We start from the raw sequence: 21,717 nt of genomic DNA, 5'->3' as shown, positions 1-21,717 counted from the left end.
AGATATCTTGTAATTTCTTTACACATAGTTTCTTTATTAAGTGGAAATATCGATTTCCTGATTTCTAGCTGCTATATCAATTGTTTTATATATTTACACTGTTCTTTTAATTTTTTAAAAACAACATGTCCAAACTCTTCCAATATAAATCATGTAAATCATTATAGAATAAATATACATATTAAAATGTAAATTATGTATTAGTTGTACAGCATGTGTAATTTAAATAATTTTGGCGTGTAATTTTATCTAAAATTTACTGCGGTTTCACTCTAGCATTAGAGCTAAAGAGGTAGTAATGTAGTTACAGAGCGCATTAAGAGAGTTTGATTTCCTCAACGAGGAAAAGGGCGGGCCTCAAGGTGCAAATTTAAGGCCCCTTGTGACAGAGCCCCGCCCTGTGCTGATTGCACCACCCTCTCCACGCACACCCTCGCCCCAACCTGTCGTCGAGTTTCCTGAGGATGAGGTACATACCCTCCACATACACACAGCATTGCTTGGCTTGCTTTAATATGTGCATGTAAATACTGACAAAACAAATTTTTTGTAACGCTTTTATCTTATACTATAAGCTTTTTTATTTTTGATTTTGTGTATTATTTCATGCATGTTTACCTTATATTAATCTCTACTCTTTTTCTCTTTGAATTTTTCAGCCTTGTATTGCATGCATTTTTAATTATAATAATGCTACATAGACATAAAATGAATAACTACATAAAAATTTTAATAATTTAAATATTTAAATTTGCAATATTGCAGCACAACTTGCCATTGTCTAAGATCTATAATATATTTAATGTTTTTATTTTTTATATACTAACATGTAATTTTTTAATACATTTATTATATATATATATATATATATATATATATATATATATATAAAACTGTATTATACATTTAACTTTTAATACACTTAACTTCAGAATAATATAGTCCAACATACATAACTAGTTGTTTCAACTTAAATTTTCTGGCTTTCAGGTTGTATATGAAATGCCAGCTAGACCTCTCCAGTATAGAGATAGTGCTTACGAGTCAAGAAGACATTCTCAACTCACTGGTATGACTCTGGAGAACTTTAGACTGCTCTCCGTACTCGGCCGTGGACATTTCGGCAAAGTAATACTGTCGCAATATAGAAACACAGGAGAGTACTTCGCAATTAAGGCCTTGAAGAAAGGAGATATTATAGCTAGAGATGAAGTGGAATCACTGCTTTCTGAAAAGAGGATATTCGAAGTAGCGAACACGACGCGCCATCCTTTTCTTGTTAATTTATTTGCATGCTTTCAAACTGAGGTACCGATAATAATTCTTCTCTTCAGTATTTTTATTATTATTCGTATCGAAAAAATAAGGAAGATGAATTCTTTTTAGGCACATGTATGTTTTGTAATGGAATATGCAGCTGGCGGTGATCTTATGATGCACATACATGCTGATGTTTTTGGGGAACCACGTGCTGTGTTTTATTCCGCTTGTGTGGTTCTTGGATTACAATATTTGCACGAAAATCGCATTATTTATAGGTATATAATTAGTTTGGACTAAGTACTAAGTAATATACACACATACACACACACACACACACACACATATATATATATTTTTTATAGAAATAAATATATATATAATATATTTAATGGTATGCTTTATATTTACAGAGACTTAAAATTAGATAATCTGCTATTAGATACGGAAGGTTATGTTAAAATCGCAGATTTTGGTTTATGTAAAGAAGGTATGGGATTTGGAGACAGAACAGGTACTTTCTGCGGTACTCCTGAATTCTTAGCGCCCGAAGTGCTAACAGAGACTTCATATACGCGAGCTGTAGATTGGTGGGGTCTTGGAGTCTTAATATTTGAAATGTTGGTTGGAGAGGTAATATTATTACTTTAAAATATTATTTAGTTTGTTTAAAATTTACTTATAAGAAATATTAATTAAAAATGTAATGTATTTCAGTCCCCTTTCCCTGGTGATGACGAAGAAGAAGTGTTTGATTCCATTGTAAATGATGAAGTACGATATCCAAGATTTCTTTCTTTAGAAGCAATTGCAATTATGAGAAGAGTAAGTATCTTTGTTTTATCATTTTTCTGTTTCTTTAATATAGAACTTATCACATATATTTTGTATAAACAGCTACTCAGAAAGAATCCAGACAGGAGATTAGGTAGCAGCGAAAGAGACGCTGAAGATGTTAAGAAACAAGCATTTTTCAGACATATAGCTTGGGATGATTTACTCCTAAGACGCGTGAAACCACCTTTCGTACCAGTAATCGTAAGTATCGATTTAATTTATCATGCATAAAATTAGATGTAAAAAGAAAAAAAAGATTGTATCTGTTAATACAAATAAACTTAAAATATTAGAGATTAGAATGAGATCTTTTTTAAATATGATATTTTTTGCATGGAAATGTTTCTGTTATTAGCATTCGGTGGAAGATGTAAGTAATTTCGATGAAGAATTTACATCAGAAAAGCCACAATTAACGCCTCCAAAAGATCCTCGGCCTCTCAGCGACCTAGAACAGAGTCTTTTTAAAGACTTTACTTACATGGCTGATTGGTGCTAGCCGTAATGATTGATATCTTTCGATGCGAAAATATCAGCATAATTGAAGAAAAAGTTTACACTATGGAATTCGCGCAACTGATGGTATTTACACGCGCGTTTGTTTATCTGAGCAATATATATTGTATGTCATTATATATCTTGTATAGAATTCTTTATTTTGGATACTATATTAATAATCACAGTAGGCACATTTACAAAAGAAATTTTTCAACCAAAGTTGTGGAGTGCGCATGAATGTAACTTCACAAGTCGAGAGCTAATTCGTTAGCGAGACTAATATCTCGTTTAACTTTTCGAGTATAACCAGATGAGCTGAAATTGTTGGTAGTCATTGAATAGTCGTTTGTATAATAAATTTTCTTTCAAACATTTTGAAATTAAACTAAAACTAATCTAGTTTAGATTTATTTTATTTTATTTTAATTAAAGAAAAGAGATGTTTTAGTAAGACATTTTGAATGTCTTGGGACTAAAACAGTCTATATATAACAAGGATAAAATTCTTATTTTTGTTTTTTATGTATTTATATATTTTGGAAAGACATTTAGGATTATGCCATTTTCGAGCATTAATTTCTTTGTTTTGTCACGATGACTACCAAAAACCTAAAAGATTTGCGAGTTTGATGTCACGTGCTTAACTTATAATGCGAATGGATTTAATCTTGGTGCTCGATTAGTCATTGTCTGACGAATAGCTTTGCTAAGAACTTCGAGATAAGCATTGTCTGACGAATAGCTTTGCTAAGAACTTCGAGATAAGACATCTCTTCATATAAGTTGTAGTAAATCTCTAAAGTAAGTGACCATTATAGTATCCACCATCAATAATAACTAGGAGAGCCAGAAAAGTTAGAAATAAATACTCTCTTGTTATGAGTTGAACTGTCTCCAGCACTCTTGGTTGCATGTACAGAGTTTAGAAATAAATAAATTTTTAGCAATGGAATAAGAATTTTATCTTTCTTTTTGTTATTATTGATTGTCTGAATTTGAATTTTGAAGATAATCTTAAATCAAAAATAATTAATTATAAAACTTAAAAAAGCGTAACAACATTAGGCTAAAATTTACCAAATTTATTTCATTTTTCAATCCAATGTGATACAAATTTAATGTTTAAATTGACTTTTTGCATAGACGTTCCAATCATAGAGTATTGAATTCTCAATTGTCATTTTGATGGAGAATTATCTTGTTTGACAAAAACAGCTTGGTTGATTTATTGTCTTAGAAATTCGTTTATTGTCTTAGAAACTCGTCTTTTGTGGTTGTTTTTTCGATTTAGCTTTGTTTTTCACACAATACAATTGCGTCAGGATTTCTAATTTTCTGGTTTTCCAAAAATACTTTCTTCTTTTTGACCCATAAATTGGAATGATTTGAACATGCTATGAATTGTATAGTGATTAATGAGGATAGGGGGAGAACAATATGAAAAAATAGAAAATAAAGTCTTCACAGAATATTTACTAAAAATTAATATGCACGAACTTCATTTTAGAAACTTGTTTTATCGAATCTCAGGTTTTCCATATATGAGTTACACATAGCAACATGTAGCTGATATATATGAATTTACAATTTCTAGTTTGATACGATAATATTGTAAATGAGGTCATGATAGAAATATTTTTGGAAGTTCCGTTCAATTTCTCTCAAGCGAAGGAAAAAGTGATGAAACTATTAGTATTTTGACTAAAGAAGTTTTTCCACATATAAATGAGTATAATTTTAGATTACATTTTTCTTACAGAAGTGATCTCCAAACACTGTCCTGTTGCTAGTATTAAATATGTATGGATGTCTCTCCTTTTGCGTGAAGATATATTATTTTCAACATTTCGTTATCTACGTACTGGTATTTGTATAGTAATACATGCAATTACTCAGATTTTATATATCCTTATAGAATTTAAAGGATAATCATAATAATAATAAAAACAATATTAACATTCATTAAGACAACATAAAGTAAATCAAAATATAGCTATACTTGCTCATGCTCATGTGATAAAGAATTGAAATTGAAATGGCGCTATGTATGTGTAACAATTATGATCATACTGACATTAACATTCAGCGCTTTAATTAAACTAACCATATATCGTCGGTTATGATAATTGGAAATTTAATCCATTTATGTATAGCTAATTTTGCAAGATTATAGATGACGTTAGACCGTACGAGCCCTATGACATCATGTGAAGCTAGCGCATTAACATCATGTATCAGAGTCCTTTAGTTTAACATGTAATGCAATTATGTTTGCTATATTTCATCATTTAGTTATGTACATTTTATATTCTAGTTTATAAGATACTTTTACTAGTTCATGTGCTTCTTACATCATGTATATATAAATATATAGCCAAATGTGTCGAGAGAATAATAATGATATTTCTATGTTTAATAGTTGTTGATGTTGTACGCGCAATCAATCTTAATTAACTATTGCAAGACATTTTATCACGAACATACTTGAACATGTTTTAAGATTCAGTTTTAATCTAACAAAGAATGATCTGAAAGCTGCGTAATATTGGAATTAGCTATTAGATTTTACTTATAAAAAGCTTTTAAATTAATTTTCCTTCTAATCATCGCGAAGCTCTTTATGGTTGCTTTACATACATAATGTAGCTTTAATAATTAATCCTCTACCGGATTTCGAAGGTTTCTAGAACATGTACGCAATCTAAATATATCCATGATACACTTCACCCATCTCTCAAAAGGTGCCTACGATAATCGAACAATCTTTTACATGTAATATGCAATACACAATAGAAGTAGAAAATTTCTAGTAAGAACCGAAGTAATCTGATATTGTATATAAATCTTTTCGACCTGTCTGTATATTAGAATTGAGATTGAAGATTAAATTACGAACATTCTATCGATGCAAATGGGGAAGAATATTTCAAATAGAACTTGGTAAATTTTGTTTAAGTTGATTATAACATAACATTCAATTTTATTTCAAATTCGCGTTTAATTGTGTTACGAAACAACTAAAATCAGATTTTGTTAATTGTAAATATCGATTGCTGAAATCTTATCAATGAGATTTACCAAGTTTTATTTGTGATACCACTTTTTTAAATATTAATAAGGCATAAATATGTAATGACCAGAATTATTTGTAAAATTTTATTGAGTATTGTGAAAAGTTAACTGTGTCATTAGTGATAGATCGAGTATCTCGAGATCTAGTTGCCTTACTGCAATTATAAATTGATATATATATAACCAATTTGGCATCTATTTTATATATATAATTCTTATACACGTAGGGTGATTCTCAAATTTGTGGAAAAATATTTTAGGTATTTCTAAAATATTTTCAGGTTTCAGATCTCGAATATATATAACAGTGGAAGATAATTTGAAACATATGGATACTTTTTAATGTGTCTGTTTTTTATTAATATATATAAATTTTAAATCTAATCTTTTTATATAATATATATTATATACGGCTTTGAAATACAAGGATACGAAATTCATGAAAATTTACACGACGAATTTATTGGAAAAACAGGCAGAAGAAAAATATGGCATCAATTTGTAAAGCTTTATAGCAATTTGAAATGGAATCTTGAGCACGGAGGGAATATTTATGCTTTTCATTAATTTAACATTAAAATTTATATTTCACAAAAATATTACTTTAGATTTTAGGTACTCATTGACATGTATATTATTTTTATGTCCTACATAGCGAAAAAAGCTATACAATATCATTCTTTTTATGCTACTTTCAACTGCCGAAGTTTATTCTGAAAATTGTATAACCATTTTTGAATGATAAAATATTTCTAGGTCAAATAATATCAGGGTTTTTATTTTGCGTTTTACAATGTACATATACTTTGATGTACATTATAAGATTATGTATGAACAAATTACTTTTTCCACTGATATTAAATGCAGCTCTTTACAGGATAAATTAAATTATGTAATAATTTTGAAATATGTATGGTCCGAAAATGCGATAATTTAAAAGTTTTATGTACATATATACAAACCTTCTACATGATGTTTTGTAGATAGACTTACTTTTGATTCATGAAGATTTTTTATTCGATTATTTCGTTACATGTATTTTTTATATATAACATAATTACATAGCAATTACTTAGATGTAAGTTTGAATTAAAATGTTCGCTATATTTATCATTAGTTTTATAAGAAAATTTATGTGCCTCATATTTTGTAGTATTTACTAATAATACATGGCTAGAGATGAAGATTTTTAAAAATTAATAATTTATTTAATTCATATATACTTGCAGTGGCAGCTTATCACATATCACTTTAAACAATTATGCAATCCTTAGAGGTATTATCAAAATCCGCATATGTGAATTACTTTAAAAAATAAATATTAAAGATATACATCTCTTTCTTTATATTTTTAAATGCACCTTCTTTAATTATTAGTTATTTATGCTAATGAAAATTATTTTTTATGGCTAACAACAAAAAATTACAAATATATTGGTTTTATTTCAAATGTATCTTCGTTAATTGGTATTTCTTTATGCGTTTAACTATTGTGCGTCTGATACATAAGTTGTAAGGTGTGTAACAAAAACAGATAAATACCGATATACAGACAACAGACATATATTAGATCAAAATTATATATTAAATAGAGAAATAGTATCATAATATTTCCAAATTAGAATTAATATTTGAAGATTCAGTAGTGTTTAAGTCAGAATTACAATTTTGACTGCTAGTTTCGTGAGAAGAATCTAAAGTTTTCGCTAATTCATATAAGTTTGTTATGTTTCTCCGAATTTCACTTTCCAAATTAAGTATCTTTTCCGCTTTTTCCTTTCGTTGCTTACTCACTTCTGGTGGCGCTGGTTTCGAAAGACCAGCGCTTATCGTATAGAAAACACTGCTACTATCTTCAGATTTAAATACGAATGTCAATCTGTTGGATAAAAAAAGTGTGTGACTCGTAAATCAATAAAATTGAAATATCTAAAATCCATAGTGGTCTATTCTTTTCTGAATTTCTTGTATCATTTATTTTATCTTTTCCTCTCTATGTTGAAAAGAAAATTGAATGATACAAAAAGTTTAACTGAAAAGAAGAGATCTAAAGTTATGGATTAGGAATTAAAAGTAGAAAAAAAGAACTGCAGAATTACTGTTCATTTTGCAATAACTGTTGCATTTTCTCAATCTTGTCAAGACAGATGTTATACTTGGTCGGCCATGGTATGTAGATCTCCAACTGAGAATGCTCCCTTTTCTTTACCTCGAAATAGATTAGGTCAAGTTCTTCGTTATACTTGTACTTGACATCCCAGTATCGCTTCACTGAAAAAACCATCCCAAGAATGGATTGTGCACTTATCATCCATTTAAACTCGATACTACCTTCGCATATCTCAATGTAGACATAAAAGGCGGTGCTCGTTTTTATCGGGTCATTACAGCCGAGTTTGCACAGATGATAATACTGTAAGCGTACATTGAAGGATAGCAAAATAATCTCACTGAATATTTATACATAAAGGCATGCACATTCGCAGAATAAGCGACTCCTAGAGCACTCAATATTATTGTATAATATTCGAACATTGCTACAGGTATATCCAGGATTTAAATCAGAGGAAGATTAAAATTTAAACTTCTCTCAACATCTTTGCTCATTTCAATTTATTAAATTCTTCTTTTCTATTCTTCTTTTTTATTCTATTATATTCTTCTTTTTTTATTCCTCCTAGGAGTATATAATAAATAGGAGTATATAATAAAGTGTGAACATTATCCAATGATTTAATTTTTTGTCGTAAACGTTATTTTCATAATTTACTTTTTTCTTTTTACCAAAATTTAGGGGAGGAGACAAACGTCCCTTCCTATCTCTCCTTGCATTCGCCCATGAATATTTCATATGAATATTATTGATCGTCTGAAGGCTATATTGAGGAGTTTGTTTTGAATTGTCTAGAAGAATACTGTACAATATTATCGAGCGTCTAGGTCTACCGCTTAAAATATCCATATGTCTTCACAGTTATCAAGTAAAACGGTTACTCACGCTGGGATGACATATGTCATACATCTTTCTCGTGCACGCGAGACGCAGGAGTTAAATACCCGTTTTTCGGCGAGACACAACTCGCCGTTAATTGTCATCACAACTGATAGAGAGACATCAGTAGGAAGTTGGGAAATGACACATGTGTTCGCTGATAGTTCCAAGTTACCCCGCGGTACTACGTCTCTACGGTCTACGTGCGTTTCTCTACGGCGTGGCGATCGTCCATCTGGTGTTTAGAGTCAGAAATTGAAACACATGGTAAAAACCCGAGGAGAGCATGACTTGCTTATCTTTCGAGGTAAAGTAAAGTTTCTCTTGGTTGTGCAAGGATGTCACCAGAGTACATATCAAATATATAGATTATGAAGAGAGTTACATACACAAGATTAAAATAGAAACTATTGTATACTTTTCTAATCAACAGTTATAAAGAAATTACTGATTTAGTATTAAATAAAAAAATAAAAAATATTTTAAAATATCAAAGTTTATTTGTGAATTATGTATATAAAATTATATTATGATAAAATTGTGTGTGCAGTGCGTCTATTCTTTTTTTATCAAAAATCCGGATTTAAATCTATCCACCTAGAATATATCAAATTTTTAATCGATCATCACCTCAGGACAATGAGAATTCGACGAAAGTCGGATACCTTTGTGATGACAATTATTATAGAGTACTATGCTTCAAGTGAAGACCGCACGCATGTTCTTTAGTTATAAAGGACTGAGAAAAAAAGAAGAAGAGAGAGAAAGAAAGAACATTATATCATAATTACCTTAATCGTCGCTTTCTTGCGAAAGCAATAATTGGAATGATTGTTCACAATTAAAATAAGAATCTTTACATGTATTTGAATGATATAATTATCATAAAAGCATTTAAAACGTAGAATTGATTTATATCAAGTATATTTAACAAAGTATGTACATAAGTAAAAATGTTTTCGTTCGACGACTATCCGAAAATGCCGATTAAAATAATTGTAATGTAATTTTATATAATACATAAACTTTGATATTTTTAAATATTTCATTTTTCTATTTAAGATAATAAATCAATATTTTTTTAATAGTTATTGATTAAAAATATATAAAAAAATTTAATTTCATTATTTTGAATTTAATAAATTTGTTAATATGAAAAATTTACTTAATTGAAAACACTTTTAAAAATATAGAGAAAAAAAAGAGAAAAACTTGAAACAACATATTCGAATGCTGCGTGCTATTGTAGACGGTAAATATGTTAAATTTTCTGCTAATAAAAACTCAATTAAATGAGAATATTTATTACAATTATATAAAACTATAGTAACTATAAAACAAATAAAGTTATGATAATCTCGAATATTTTACATCTTACAAAAAGAATTAATTTTATATATTTTTGTTATAGCACACACGCACACACACACACACATACACACACAAAATTTTTTAAAATATATCTTCTAGAGATCAAAGATAAAATACTTCAATGCATAATCTCAAATGTGATGTTTATTGCTTAAATTATACAAAGTACGATGTAAATAATAATTGTAACTTTGTATACTTTGTAATAATACAATGATTAACATTTATTACTATATATACACAAAAGAATTTCTTGCACTAGTAAAATAATTTTTGAGCGTTGATTATCATATAATGAGTACTGAATTGTCTAAAGATTTTACATAAAGTATGTTGAGATAGAGACAGTATAATATATATGATATGAACGCAAAGTCAAAAACTGTGTATATATCCTGAGACGTATAAAGAATTCATCCTATAAATTAAAAATTTGCTTCGTAATTTATACTTAGATAAATGCAATATTAGACATTTTTAATTACGCTCTGTAGTTTGTAAAATATATATCTGTATATAAATAGAAATACACAAAAAATATATGCGTTTAATTTTATATACAAAATGTATTTGAAGTCAAACATGCGCATTTCGACTAAAATAGAAAGAGTGACAGTATCACACATACGATACCGAATATAAGTATAATACAATAATTTATTTAAATACAAAAACACAATTAATTAATATAAACTTATTAAAGAAAAATAAAAGTTGAATCGTGTAATAAAATTTTACTGAGAGAACCATATTTGAGATTTTTGCAATCTTTATTGTCAAATTTTCTGTATATTATATTAAAAACATTAAATTCTGCAAAATAAAATAATCTGAAAGTTTCATGTATGAAAAAAATTATTAACGTAGGCGCAATTGTTGCGAGAATCTTGGAGAATCTCGCTTCCGTCGCCATTTTGAAAGAATTGACAGAGGTATTGTCGATTCCTGGTTTCTTTTCGGAATCGAAGCTTTTCTATGTGTGCAGTCGAATAAGCATAAATAACAATGCTAAAAATAACAAAGTGGACTAGTTACAGCTGGGCCGATCCTCGCCATGCCGAATCGAAACCGCACGCTGTGTCGGAGTCGGAATCACCGTTTTGCTGAACGCCACCGGGTGTGATGGAGCTGGTGCTGACCGATGTCGTGGACGTCGGTCGACGTTGAATGGCCCGATTCGGTCTTATCTTGCTCTGCAGCAACGGAGTAGTCGGCTGACTGGCAACCTGCTGCTGCTCCTGCGACGAACTGAAGTCCTGCGGCCGCCTGCTCTTACGTTTCTTGATGGGCGCATACTTCGGCGGTGGCATCAGCTTCTGTTCCAGCTTACAACGAGAAATGTCAACAGCAAAATACGTGAGAGATTAGAATAGACAATACTATCAATTGCTTAATCTATGATTCTATCCATGATCTATAACTAATGTATTCATTTTATCTACTATTATATATACATTGATGGAAATACGATTTTATTCATGTTTCTATTAAGTTAATTAAATTAATTTGTGTAACGGTATATTTTTATTTTATTTTTTCTGCATAACCATGAAAATAAATCAGTGATAAAACTGCATGCATTCGGGATACATAACTATTTTATCATTACTCTTGTACCTCGGAATATACGGAAAAAATGTTCTCTTAGAATTCATTCACCGTGTCAAAATCATGATAGACATAGGACTCAAGATAAACTTCAAAGAATTTTACTATAATTTTTGCTTTATAATTTCAAATTCATATTATAATCTTTATTTTATATATTATATAATTATAATTAAAAATATTATATTTAATTAATTTTACCAAAATTATATTATAAAATTTTTTAAAATTAATTGTTTTTCTACGACTGTATCATGATTTTAAACATAAATTCTAAGAAAAAATTCTCTTCATAATAGGAATTGTAATATTTAAGAAATATATTTAATCGAAGAAACTTGATATATTCTTTGTTACGGAATTTATGCATTATCTTGATGTCTAACACGTTCAATTCGACACGGGACGCGTTGAATCCAAAAGAATAATACCTGAACGTTATCTGCAGATCCCCATGATTTATGTATCTTCTCGTTGTTGTTGCTAGTGGTGCTGCTGGTTGCCACACCCAAGAATTGGCTGAAAGCTTCCGTCGTACGTTTCACGCGAACGTTCAATGAGCCAATTCGTAGGAAACCAAGATCTTTCTCTGTATATTTAATTAATGGCTCTCTGTTACGGTGCTCACAGTTCTCTTATCACAATACTTTTACAGTGAAAGAATATAGCCGAACTTTTACAATGGAGGAATATAGCCGATCGACAGGCTCGCGTATATCTTTGGCTATCTAGATATCGCTACGTTAATTAATTCGATTACAGGAATAAAATACTCCACAAATATAAAGGATACTATACGATTTTAAGCAGGATTATTGAAACCATAAGTTTGACAAAAAGAAACTAATGTGTTAATGTCTCGTGTTAATGTCTATTTAGCTTGTTTTTCATGCGCTAAGTTAGTCTGTACTAAAAACGCTCGGACACCAAAGGAAATTATTTCTTACCTGCATGCTTTTTCCTTGCTTTTATTTCTGAAATAAAATAGAAAATCATTTGAAACTGTGTTTCATACAGGAAGAAAATGGGAAGATCGACAAGAAAGAATATCGCAAGGGAGTTAGAATCGAATAGAAAGAAAAAAGTTAAATTTAATTTAAAAAATACGATATTATTAGGACACATATTAATTATTGATACACTTAATAAAGAGAAGCCTAAATAAAGAGAAGCAGTTTTATGCGCAGTTCTGTTAATAATAAATCTACAATTAAAAACTATAATCTTCTTAATGCTACAAAATGTTATTTCGTATTTTGTTAACTAACTTTCGTTAACTAACAAAAGTATGATTCGCGCCACATAGAATTAGATAGAAGGAAGAGACTCAAGGGGAAGTTAATATGGTTAAAAAAGTTAGTACGAAGATTAAGTCTGCTTTCCCTTTCGAGAATTACACGTCCTGTCTTTGTTATTAGATTTAATAATTATCCAGTGCGAATAAAACGTGATGCTGAGAATCGGCCGATGTGATACATATGTGCTTCTCATGCTTACGTGTACATGCTTTACTCACGTTGTAATAACACACATACGTCTGTGCACGCAAAAACAATAACAAATAATAGGCAGCGGCGATGTGAAATGTTTTATATAACAGACAAATTAAGGCTCAGGGCTGGAGAGCCTTATTATTTTTTAATTGAAAATGTATCAGCGCTTCATCAGTCACGATATAAAAAAATTGCAACTTTCAAGATTAATTTCACTTCACATTGCCAGTTACATAACATAAATTTTCTACCAGAAATTTGATGTACTACTGCCACTTTAATGAGAATTTTTTCTTAGAACTTTAATAATTCACATTTTAGCCGTGAAAACAATGTAATCAACACTTATGGATAAAGAGGAAACAATATATGTTACATACAAAAAATTGTTTTGTTATCAATAATTGATTATACAGAATAAATTATTAAATAAATTAAATTAATAAGTGTCAAATATTATACAAACGTATTGCTATTTCGACCAAACATTTAAAAAAATTAATTGTAAACATGGATCAGAAAAGCTTAATTCTTGAGATAGGAGAAATCTTATTGTAAAATATAATACTTTGAAAACAAAACAATAGTAATCAATTTTCGGTAGATTTTTCAAAGTTATATAAAGATAATTTTTGAAAATAAAATTATATAATTTTTTTACATAATATAGTTACATAATATAGTTTGTCTAGTTACTCTATACATGAAAGTACTAAAACAAAGCTATAAAAAATCAATAGCAATGATTTAGGTATAAGATATTTTATACTTTATTTTTATCTATTTTAATATAAAAAATTAATTGCTTTGTTTTTAAAATATATATTTTACTGTTTTATAGTAAAATTTCTCTTATTTTAAATACTAAAAATTTTTATAATAATAGTGAGTTAATTACTTGATCGATGTATGTTTTAAACATAAAGATAAGGTGAAGATTGCCAATTTCAGTCTGCAGCAAATCTTGGTGCTGAATATAATTTTTCTATTAATTTAATATTATTAGTTTATATAAATACTAATAAATATTAATTTATATAAAAATGATATCTCATCCAGGATATGAACCTGGATCATTCCGTGAATATTATTTTTCATAATAAATTATTTACGGTTTTTTCAGAAAAGGAGGGATATTAAAGATGCTTCTAAACATTGATATTTAGCTAGTAACTGTATTTAAAAATTGATTAACAAAATTATCGCGCAGTTTATATAAGCTAAAAATATTAAATTAATAGAAAAATTATATTCAGATCCGTTGCAGACCAAAATTGGTAATCATCACTTTATCCTTGTGTTAAAAAATTTTTAGTTTCTGAGCAAATTTCTAGCCCATTTATATAAATATTGTTCCGTGTAATATTATTTGTAATGTTTAGTTGATGGGAAAAATATTGTTAGAATACTTGACACTTGTTCATTTACATCCTGTACATTAAGTGGATATTAGTTTATAAAGATTGAATATATGTATATTTGTGTAGGTCGACCCCCCCCCCCCCTCCCCATAGAGTTATCATTCTCGGTGTAAGTATAAAGTCAAAGGTGTGAACTCTTTAGCACATCGACACATTTGCGACATTTTAGACGTTTAGCAGAGAAACATTGACGGGCAAATATTTCTTCGTAAATGCTCGTAAAGCGCCAGAAGCAATACAAGTTTGTGTTCAACGCTCGCTTCTTTCAGCAAACGATATCCTCGGAGCGAGTCTCTGGAGCGGCATATCACGCGCAGCGAGGCCCGTGAAACTTCAAGATACTCACGTCAGAAGTGCAGAAAAGTGACAGTCATACGTTACTCTAAGGTGCGCCTACGTACTTTAATCTGGCGACACACAAGCGCTTTACTACTTTAGCGGAGGTGTGCTTCTGAACTTGCCTGAGCGTAGCGGCAGCAGTAATCCCTACAACACAGAAGAATACTTCCAGAGCCCCGAAGTACTCACCGAAGAGCGAGCCCGTAACCATTCTTCGTTTTTGACTATTTGAATACCGCGTCCACGTGTCATGCCTGAGCTACGTCTAACACACTTTTTAAATTTAAAGAGGCGTCTAAAGCCAAGACAGACAAGTATCCCAGACAATCCGGAGAATACACTGTTACTTGCGTAGTATTGTTGTGAACAGTGTAGGCTACTGAGAGTTAATCAGCAGTAGAGAGTTATATACCATGTCAAGGGTGCTAATAGACGTGCGAAGTTTACCGATACGCAGGAGTACAGGTGTTAAGATAAGGAGTCCAGAAGATGTAAGCATGCGGAATATCTAATCTTAGAATACCACCTCGTAAAGCACTGACGATATCGTTGCTCGCATGCAATCTTCGAGGATTAGGTGGAATCGGCTGTTAACGGACCGTGCTGGAGCGTGACAGGCAAACGTCACGAAAACGAGCGGGAGAACGGGGGAACAATGATCGACATGGGATACACGGCGGGAAGCAACGGAACTTTGACGGGGCTCACACTGACAAGCGGTGTAAATTACAGAGTGTACTACGGAGCGTAATTGGTTTTACGGCGGCGACCGACGCGAGCGGTGGAGCGAGTTTGGCACGGGATCGGAGAATTCCTTTAAGCAACTTTTCCAGGCGGCGATTATGTCTTTTGTATTCGCGTTATGTAAACTGCTTTCTTTCTACGGCTCGCTTCCATAGCGTGAGACGAACAATGCCTCACTTGGTAATAACATGTTAAAAAAAAAAAAACAAGGATTTTTTTTATAATACGTGAAAACAAGATTTTAATATCCCACGGTCGAACTTTCGCCGCAACTTTGTCGCGGATGCGAACCACGAAAGAGAAAAAGGGGTACGATATGAATAATTTATAAAACATCCTCGTGATCTTGTTCGTCAACACGGATCAACACAGGTTTTGTTTTTCTTTAAATTGGCAAACAAATAAAAATAACGCGTGTGCGCTGCGCATTCCCGAAGGCAGGCGAAAGGATCGCTTTGTACAGCTTGCAATTAAAGACTTCCTAAAGATAGGCTTGTGAATCGTATTTACAGAGAAGACGCCACTAATTCGCAATATGCGAAATGGAGACGTTAATATCGTACTATTAAACGAATTATAAGGAACATCCCAAAAAAAAAAAAAAAAAATCCACGTAAACTGCAAGCCTCTGCGAATTATATACAAAAGTTGCGTTTCGTTTTCCCTAAGTGGCGCCTTCCTTCATAGACAGGGAATGTACTTACTGTGGAACGTGTCCTGGCTGACTGCCGCCTCTTGTGAGGCCAGGTATTGCCTGGCCTTCCTACCGCTGTGATCACGTAAATCCTGATTTGCACCTGAAAATATATATTCAGGAAATAATTTAGACAAGATAACGTGATAACGTGTAACACAATTAAAGTGTTAACAAACGATCGTCGCAAGATCTTAGTACTCAATAATATTTCTTACACATTAAATTAAACCAAAATAGTAATATTGCAATATTATAAATTGACATTCGATTTAATAATACTGATGCCACACATTTATCACAGAAATAATGTCAAATAAGATCCACTTCCCAAAATTTCATGTCTTCTATCGAGACATGCGTCACGAAGTTTTCATCATTGTCTAGCTCCCGAAAGTAGGCGTACTTACCGTATACTTGAACCAGGAGATTGAATATGTTTTCGTGGCCGAATTGCATAGCGATATGCAGCGGCGTGTAGCCCTGAAATGTAATAAAAATCGTTTGACGTACAGATCTTCGAACAAGTTGTGACGTTTTCGATCGTTTAAAGAATAAATGAACGTATCTCCGATCTTTCCGCTAAAAGCAACGGCGTTTAAATGCACTTATATATTAATTACGTCCAGGAGTAAGGAGAGCGTATCGATAATTGGGCAAATTAAAAGACGAACGATATTCTCGTTCGGCGAGCGTGTAATATCACGCGAACACAATGTTCACGTGCTTTCACGTTGACGCAAGGTGCGCGCGCGTTATTAATATACTGATGAAACGCGTTCGGCCTATAGTTTAATGAATAATGTATCTCTAATTGTACACGGGTATCCCTCCGCACTGTCCGTCGTTTCCGTCTTACGAAAAGGATACGCCAATCTCTTTCATTATTTCCCTCCTTCCCTCTCTCGTTCTCTCCCGCGGGAAGGAAATCGTAATAAGGAGGAAAAATAACAGGGAGGGACCGTATCACACCTCTGTCTGACGCGTTGCATATCTTATTATGATTTGCTCGAATGCGTGACGTGCATTTACGAGTAGAGAAGACAGCGACGCCGGGTGGGAGACCCGGAAAGAAAAGGGGGATGGTGCCGTCGCAGAGACAATGAGTAATTAATGGCACCGTATTATGAATATCACCTCGAGCGTGCGAATTCGCATTTCCGCGACAACAGCGCGATCTGAAACAATCACGTACGTACGTACATACATACATATATATGTGCGTGCGTGTATAAGGGAAAACTAGCCTCGCGTGGATCGCCTTTATCGCCTGGAAGCACGTATTTTCATCCGGTTCTTACACGAATCTTCATATCCCCGTTCGGACACAATGTCTCCTCCGAATGTCGCAAGCAAAGTAGATAAAGTGGATTGTGCGCCGATTAATCTCAAATGGACCTCGAGACACGTTTTAATCGGGGCCGTAATTAGCGCGATGTTTTACGTTGGAGAAGCAGAGCCCGGTAATCCGATAAAGTCGAAATTACTTCTCGAGTTCGCCGATCAATCTGTGAATAGCACAGGAACCTGTGCGTGACTTTAGATAAATTATATATAAATCGATCGTATACATGTAAATAAGCAGACGATAAACCTCAACGTGAATTTAATTAAACGAGGCCATTAAATGATACGAGACCCTCGATATGTAACGTACGAGAAAAAAAAGTTAACGCCATGAACAAATATCAAGCAGGCACATTTCTCTTCATGGTACACGGTACTATTTCGTACCGAGATATCTTTATTAAGCGAAACCGTTTCATTAAAAGATAATATCAAACTAATCTACAAATGTGAAATGTTAAGTGGAGCTCTTACATTTTCATCGTGGCGGACGACACGTCAAGGTCTTCGGGGTATCGCGTTATACGTACCATTTGTTGCAAGGGCAGAAATATTAAGAAGGCGTTATCTCACAATTAGTATCGTTCGACTCGGGCAGGCAGGTGAAAAGAGCTGCTTTTCCAGCTCGCGTGCCAGACGACAGCTGCCATCCCGATGGCACTCTCTCGGTTTTACAAAGATAATACAATACGTGCATTCGATCGCGACCGACGATCCGCTTTAATGCGCAGTAGCATTACGATAGTTACAAGCGAATCCGATAAGGTGGTCCATGAATTGGTAATTTATCGCCGCGAGAAGATTTGGATTGTCGAAATAATCTTTGCTGTACAACTTTGTGCTGAACATCGGGAAACAAATTATGGTTTACAGTGCAAGATATAATGGTTTTCTTCTACGTTTTAAATATATCCTTACAATTATAGTATCTTTATTAACACATATATACAGAAATATATCAATTGTAAGAAAAACGATTATTTAATTGCTTTTTTTCCTTTAAGTAACAGTTATTCTTGCAAAGAATCTTTTCTTGATAATAGTCTTAAAATACATTCACCAAATTTGAAAAAAACTTATTATCATACGTATTTAAAAAAAGAATTTATACTCTTTCAAACAATATTATATAATTTTGTAAAAAAAATCTGAATAAGTGAATTGTATTTTTGTTTTAACACAACATTCTTGATTAATGTGTTAAATTAAGATTCAGAATATTTTAAATAATTTTGATAAGTTTATAACAAATATATAAACTTATAAATTATCTATGAGACAAGTAGAAGAGAAGGTATTATATCCTTGTATATTAATACATCACTCATATTATCTTCATTATTAAGTGAGGAATTTTAGTAATCACTTATGGAATTATTTGTTTAATAGCCTACAGTGGTGCTGATTTCGCTAATATGTTAATATACAACATTTATAATGAGACATTTTTACTTTTTAGCATTTTGTAAATTTTTTAAGGTATATTGTACCGCTGAATTCACATACTTCCTCAGTCTTTTTAAATTGAGATATTATCACATTATCACATTAATATATGTATACTTGACTGTTTTTTTTATTTAACATTTTATTCGGTTGTACACATTTTGAATTGTAAAAAGTTAAACAAATGTGGGATTTTGCTAATGTAGCTTGCTAATGTAGCTAATGTAGTTTACTAATATACCTTAAGAATACCGATGTCTCAATAGATCTCTTTTTTTGAAGTTTTTATATCCAAACAGTTTCGATAACTTGAGTGTAGTTCTAATGCTAATCTATAATTTATATGTATTATAAATTTCTAATCCAATAGTCTATATTTTGAAGTATGTACATATAGATATATGTACATATGTTTGCATATTTTTGACTAAATATATAATTTTACAACGAAACACTGTATTTTTTAAAATAAAATCAATTTTCTAAGATTTATTTTGGTAGAAGTCCACATCACCACTTGTATTTCGATTCGATCCATTACTATCTATACTGTGTTATACATTTTTATAAATAACATCCTAAGCATTAAATACTTTACAATTTTAAGTCTATAATTCATTGAACAACATATACATTAATAAATGGAAATATTAAGTTTTCAATTTAAAATACTAATTATTAACAAAATTATTGTACAAAACGTAAATAAAGAGTCATAATATTGCCTACTGCTCTAATATTTATTTAATTTATAGTATATATTTTTCAGTGTATCCTTCTAGATCTAAATTAAATTTAAATCTCATGCTACGCGATCGTATAATAGTTAATGCTCGCCCCATCGTCACTGGATATACTTCTCTTTTGCACCGAGGGGAAAACTGGTTTAATTTAGATAAAAGTCGCTGAAAGCCGATCAGCCAAGAGGAGCCAACCACGTAGTGGCGGCCTTGGATTAAGGTATGCAAAACACGAACCCGTCGATATACGAAGTGTCTGTAAACAGCTTCGTCCCTTTCGAATGACAAATCGAAATTCAAGAATTGATCTTTGAACGAGCGGCGCGGTAGCCCTACGAATGACGAAAGAAGCGAAATTAAAAACTCGGCAGACTGCAACGTAGGTTTCAATACTCTTGATATCGCAACTCAAATGATGCGTCATCGATTGTTTTCCATTGAAAGGCTATTCATCGTCCGAGCGAACAATCTCGCGAACACGGCGCGCTTCGCCTCGGCACAATTCACAGACGATATCTGTACGGTGAAAAGTAACCGCGGTCGGTCAGGGACATCGTGTATTCTTGCCGTGGGCTAGCGTTCGTGAAAGAGCACGTTGTGCACATAGCATCACGATGCTCGCGTCGATAAGTACGACAAATTGCGCGTAATTGTGTGCGTGTGCGAATCATTATCCGACCGAGGCGAAAACTCGGACGAGCTGCCTTAAACGCATGCTTTATATGTTTAAAATATACGTTCGAAGGAGGAAGAGGAGTAAAAAATCCAGGTTGCGTCTGGAACGTATCAAAATACCGTTGAACCTTACGTATTTTTCATATTCACCATATGACACGAATGTAAATCAAGGCATTCTTTAAGCAGGTTAAATAAGTGATATTACTTTTATACAAAAAAACTTCAAAACGAACATTTCATTTTTCTCGAGAATATTAATTCTGTATTATTGCGGATAAACTTTCATTCAGATGCTAATTTAAGTTTAGTATAGTTTTGATTATTAAAATTTTGATAATTTAAAATAATATTTAATAAGGTTTTTGTTATATTAAAATAATGTTAATTGAATTATTTTAACACCTTCTGTGAGAAATATGATTTAAAGAATTTTTGATGTTATTTTTAAGAAAAATAAGAATAAATGTTGAATTATTAAAAAAATTATATTAGAAAAAATTAATGGTTTAACATAAAATTATTTTTTGATTTAAAGTAAAAAAATGTATGAAATTAATAATTATGTAAGTGAATTTTCTATCAGATTAATCTTTACAAAAAAATATGAATAGCGCTCTTAAATTATTAAAAAAAAAATTTTGCACATTAAATTTACGGATGTATTATGCTTTGTTTCAATTATACTTGCGGTATATATTACAGATATATTATGTGTGTCGTTAGCTATAAAACACTTGTGCTGGAAAAATGCGTAGCGAAAGGATCAATTTGAATCTGTATAATGTTTTTACCCTCAATTAAAATCACCCTCGAGTCGACTGCGACATTTGGCATCGCGCTACGGAAGTGCGATTAAAAAATCGTCCCCGTGATTTGAGTTCATGAACAACGCTCGACTGTATATCGTGGCGTTTAATATCGAACTGCGCAATAAACGATAGTGACAAATGTGTCAAAACCGCGATTGTAGTTATCGAAACGCGGGACGCACCCTCCGCGTTCACGCACCCTCGACGATACGCCGGGCCGAGGGAGAGAAGGGGTTGGCTGCTCTCGCGCGTCGAAAGAGCGCGCGCGGCTCACCCCCTCTAAAATTTCTAATTTATTTCATTTTAAAGTCCCCGCGCCTGTGGATACGCGTGAAAAAGTCACGACGCATATACACGATATCACATAT

At 31.8% G+C, this 21,717-nt stretch overlaps 3 protein-coding genes across 9 annotated transcripts in view; 1 reads left to right on the top strand and 2 right to left on the bottom strand.

The window, feature by feature from the left end:
* LOC105832078 (serine/threonine-protein kinase N) overlaps positions 1–6,851 on the top strand; it is a 35,955-nt gene extending 29,104 nt beyond the window's left edge. For 3 of the 4 annotated variants that reach the window (XM_012672710.3, XM_036282682.1, XM_012672708.3), the window contains 7 exons: positions 305–469; positions 991–1,308; positions 1,387–1,538; positions 1,674–1,893; positions 1,978–2,085; positions 2,158–2,298; positions 2,453–6,851. In XM_012672710.3, coding sequence (XP_012528164.1) covers positions 305–469; positions 991–1,308; positions 1,387–1,538; positions 1,674–1,893; positions 1,978–2,085; positions 2,158–2,298; positions 2,453–2,596 — 1,248 coding nt within the window. In that variant the 3' untranslated portion in view covers positions 2,597–6,851. The remainder of the gene's footprint in view (positions 1–304; positions 470–990; positions 1,309–1,386; positions 1,539–1,673; positions 1,894–1,977; positions 2,086–2,157; positions 2,299–2,452) is intronic. The other variant, XM_012672711.3, reaches the window with a different exon arrangement.
* LOC105832082 (tRNA-splicing endonuclease subunit Sen15) lies at positions 6,667–8,864 on the bottom strand. 2 transcript variants are annotated; one of them, XM_012672715.3, is made up of 4 exons: positions 8,666–8,861; positions 7,999–8,080; positions 7,767–7,938; positions 6,667–7,546 (listed from the first exon to the last, which is right to left on the bottom strand). In XM_012672715.3, the coding sequence occupies exons 1-4, from the start codon at positions 8,687–8,689 to the stop codon at positions 7,270–7,272; spliced, it is 555 nt and encodes a 184-aa protein (XP_012528169.1). In that variant the 5' UTR covers positions 8,690–8,861; the 3' UTR covers positions 6,667–7,269. The 2 variants fall into 2 exon arrangements, with proteins under 2 accessions (XP_012528169.1, XP_028050280.1); XM_028194479.2 differs by lacking the exon at positions 7,999–8,080 and having other exon boundaries at positions 8,666–8,864.
* Positions 8,865–10,156: 1,292 nt separating this feature from the next.
* LOC105832073 (ankyrin repeat domain-containing protein SOWAHC) overlaps positions 10,157–21,717 on the bottom strand; it is a 145,558-nt gene continuing 133,997 nt past the window's right edge. For 2 of the 3 annotated variants that reach the window (XM_036282680.1, XM_036282681.1), the window contains exons 11-15: positions 16,740–16,812; positions 16,340–16,432; positions 12,586–12,612; positions 12,070–12,227; positions 10,157–11,355 (exon numbers count right to left, since the gene is read on the bottom strand). In XM_036282680.1, the coding sequence (XP_036138573.1) occupies positions 11,062–11,355; positions 12,070–12,227; positions 12,586–12,612; positions 16,340–16,432; positions 16,740–16,812 (645 nt within the window). In that variant the 3' untranslated portion in view covers positions 10,157–11,061. Of the gene's footprint in view, positions 11,356–12,069; positions 12,228–12,585; positions 12,613–15,013; positions 15,039–16,339; positions 16,433–16,739; positions 16,813–21,717 lie in introns of all 3 variants that reach the window. The other variant, XR_004962142.1, reaches the window with a different exon arrangement.

The sequence above is a fragment of the Monomorium pharaonis genome, chromosome 2 (genome assembly GCF_013373865.1).
Source record: "Monomorium pharaonis isolate MP-MQ-018 chromosome 2, ASM1337386v2, whole genome shotgun sequence".
Taxonomy (NCBI): domain Eukaryota; kingdom Metazoa; phylum Arthropoda; class Insecta; order Hymenoptera; family Formicidae; genus Monomorium; species Monomorium pharaonis.
Note: the sequence above shows the minus strand (reverse complement) of the source record. Positions and strands in the feature narration are given on the sequence as shown.

What these genes read in the sequence shown, in the direction of transcription:
- LOC105832082 (XM_012672715.3), bottom strand. Translation starts at nt 8,689, where the DNA reads ATGTATGACATATGTCATCCCAGC. An exon ending in CTACATTGAGATATGCGAAG is followed by an intron (nt 7,939 to 7,998) that starts GTAGTATCGAGT and finishes TGGTTTTTTCAG; the next exon opens with TGAAGCGATACTGGGATGTC. An exon ending in CAGTTATTGCAAAATGAACA is followed by an intron (nt 7,547 to 7,766) that starts GTAATTCTGCAG and finishes TTTATCCAACAG; the next exon opens with ATTGACATTCGTATTTAAAT.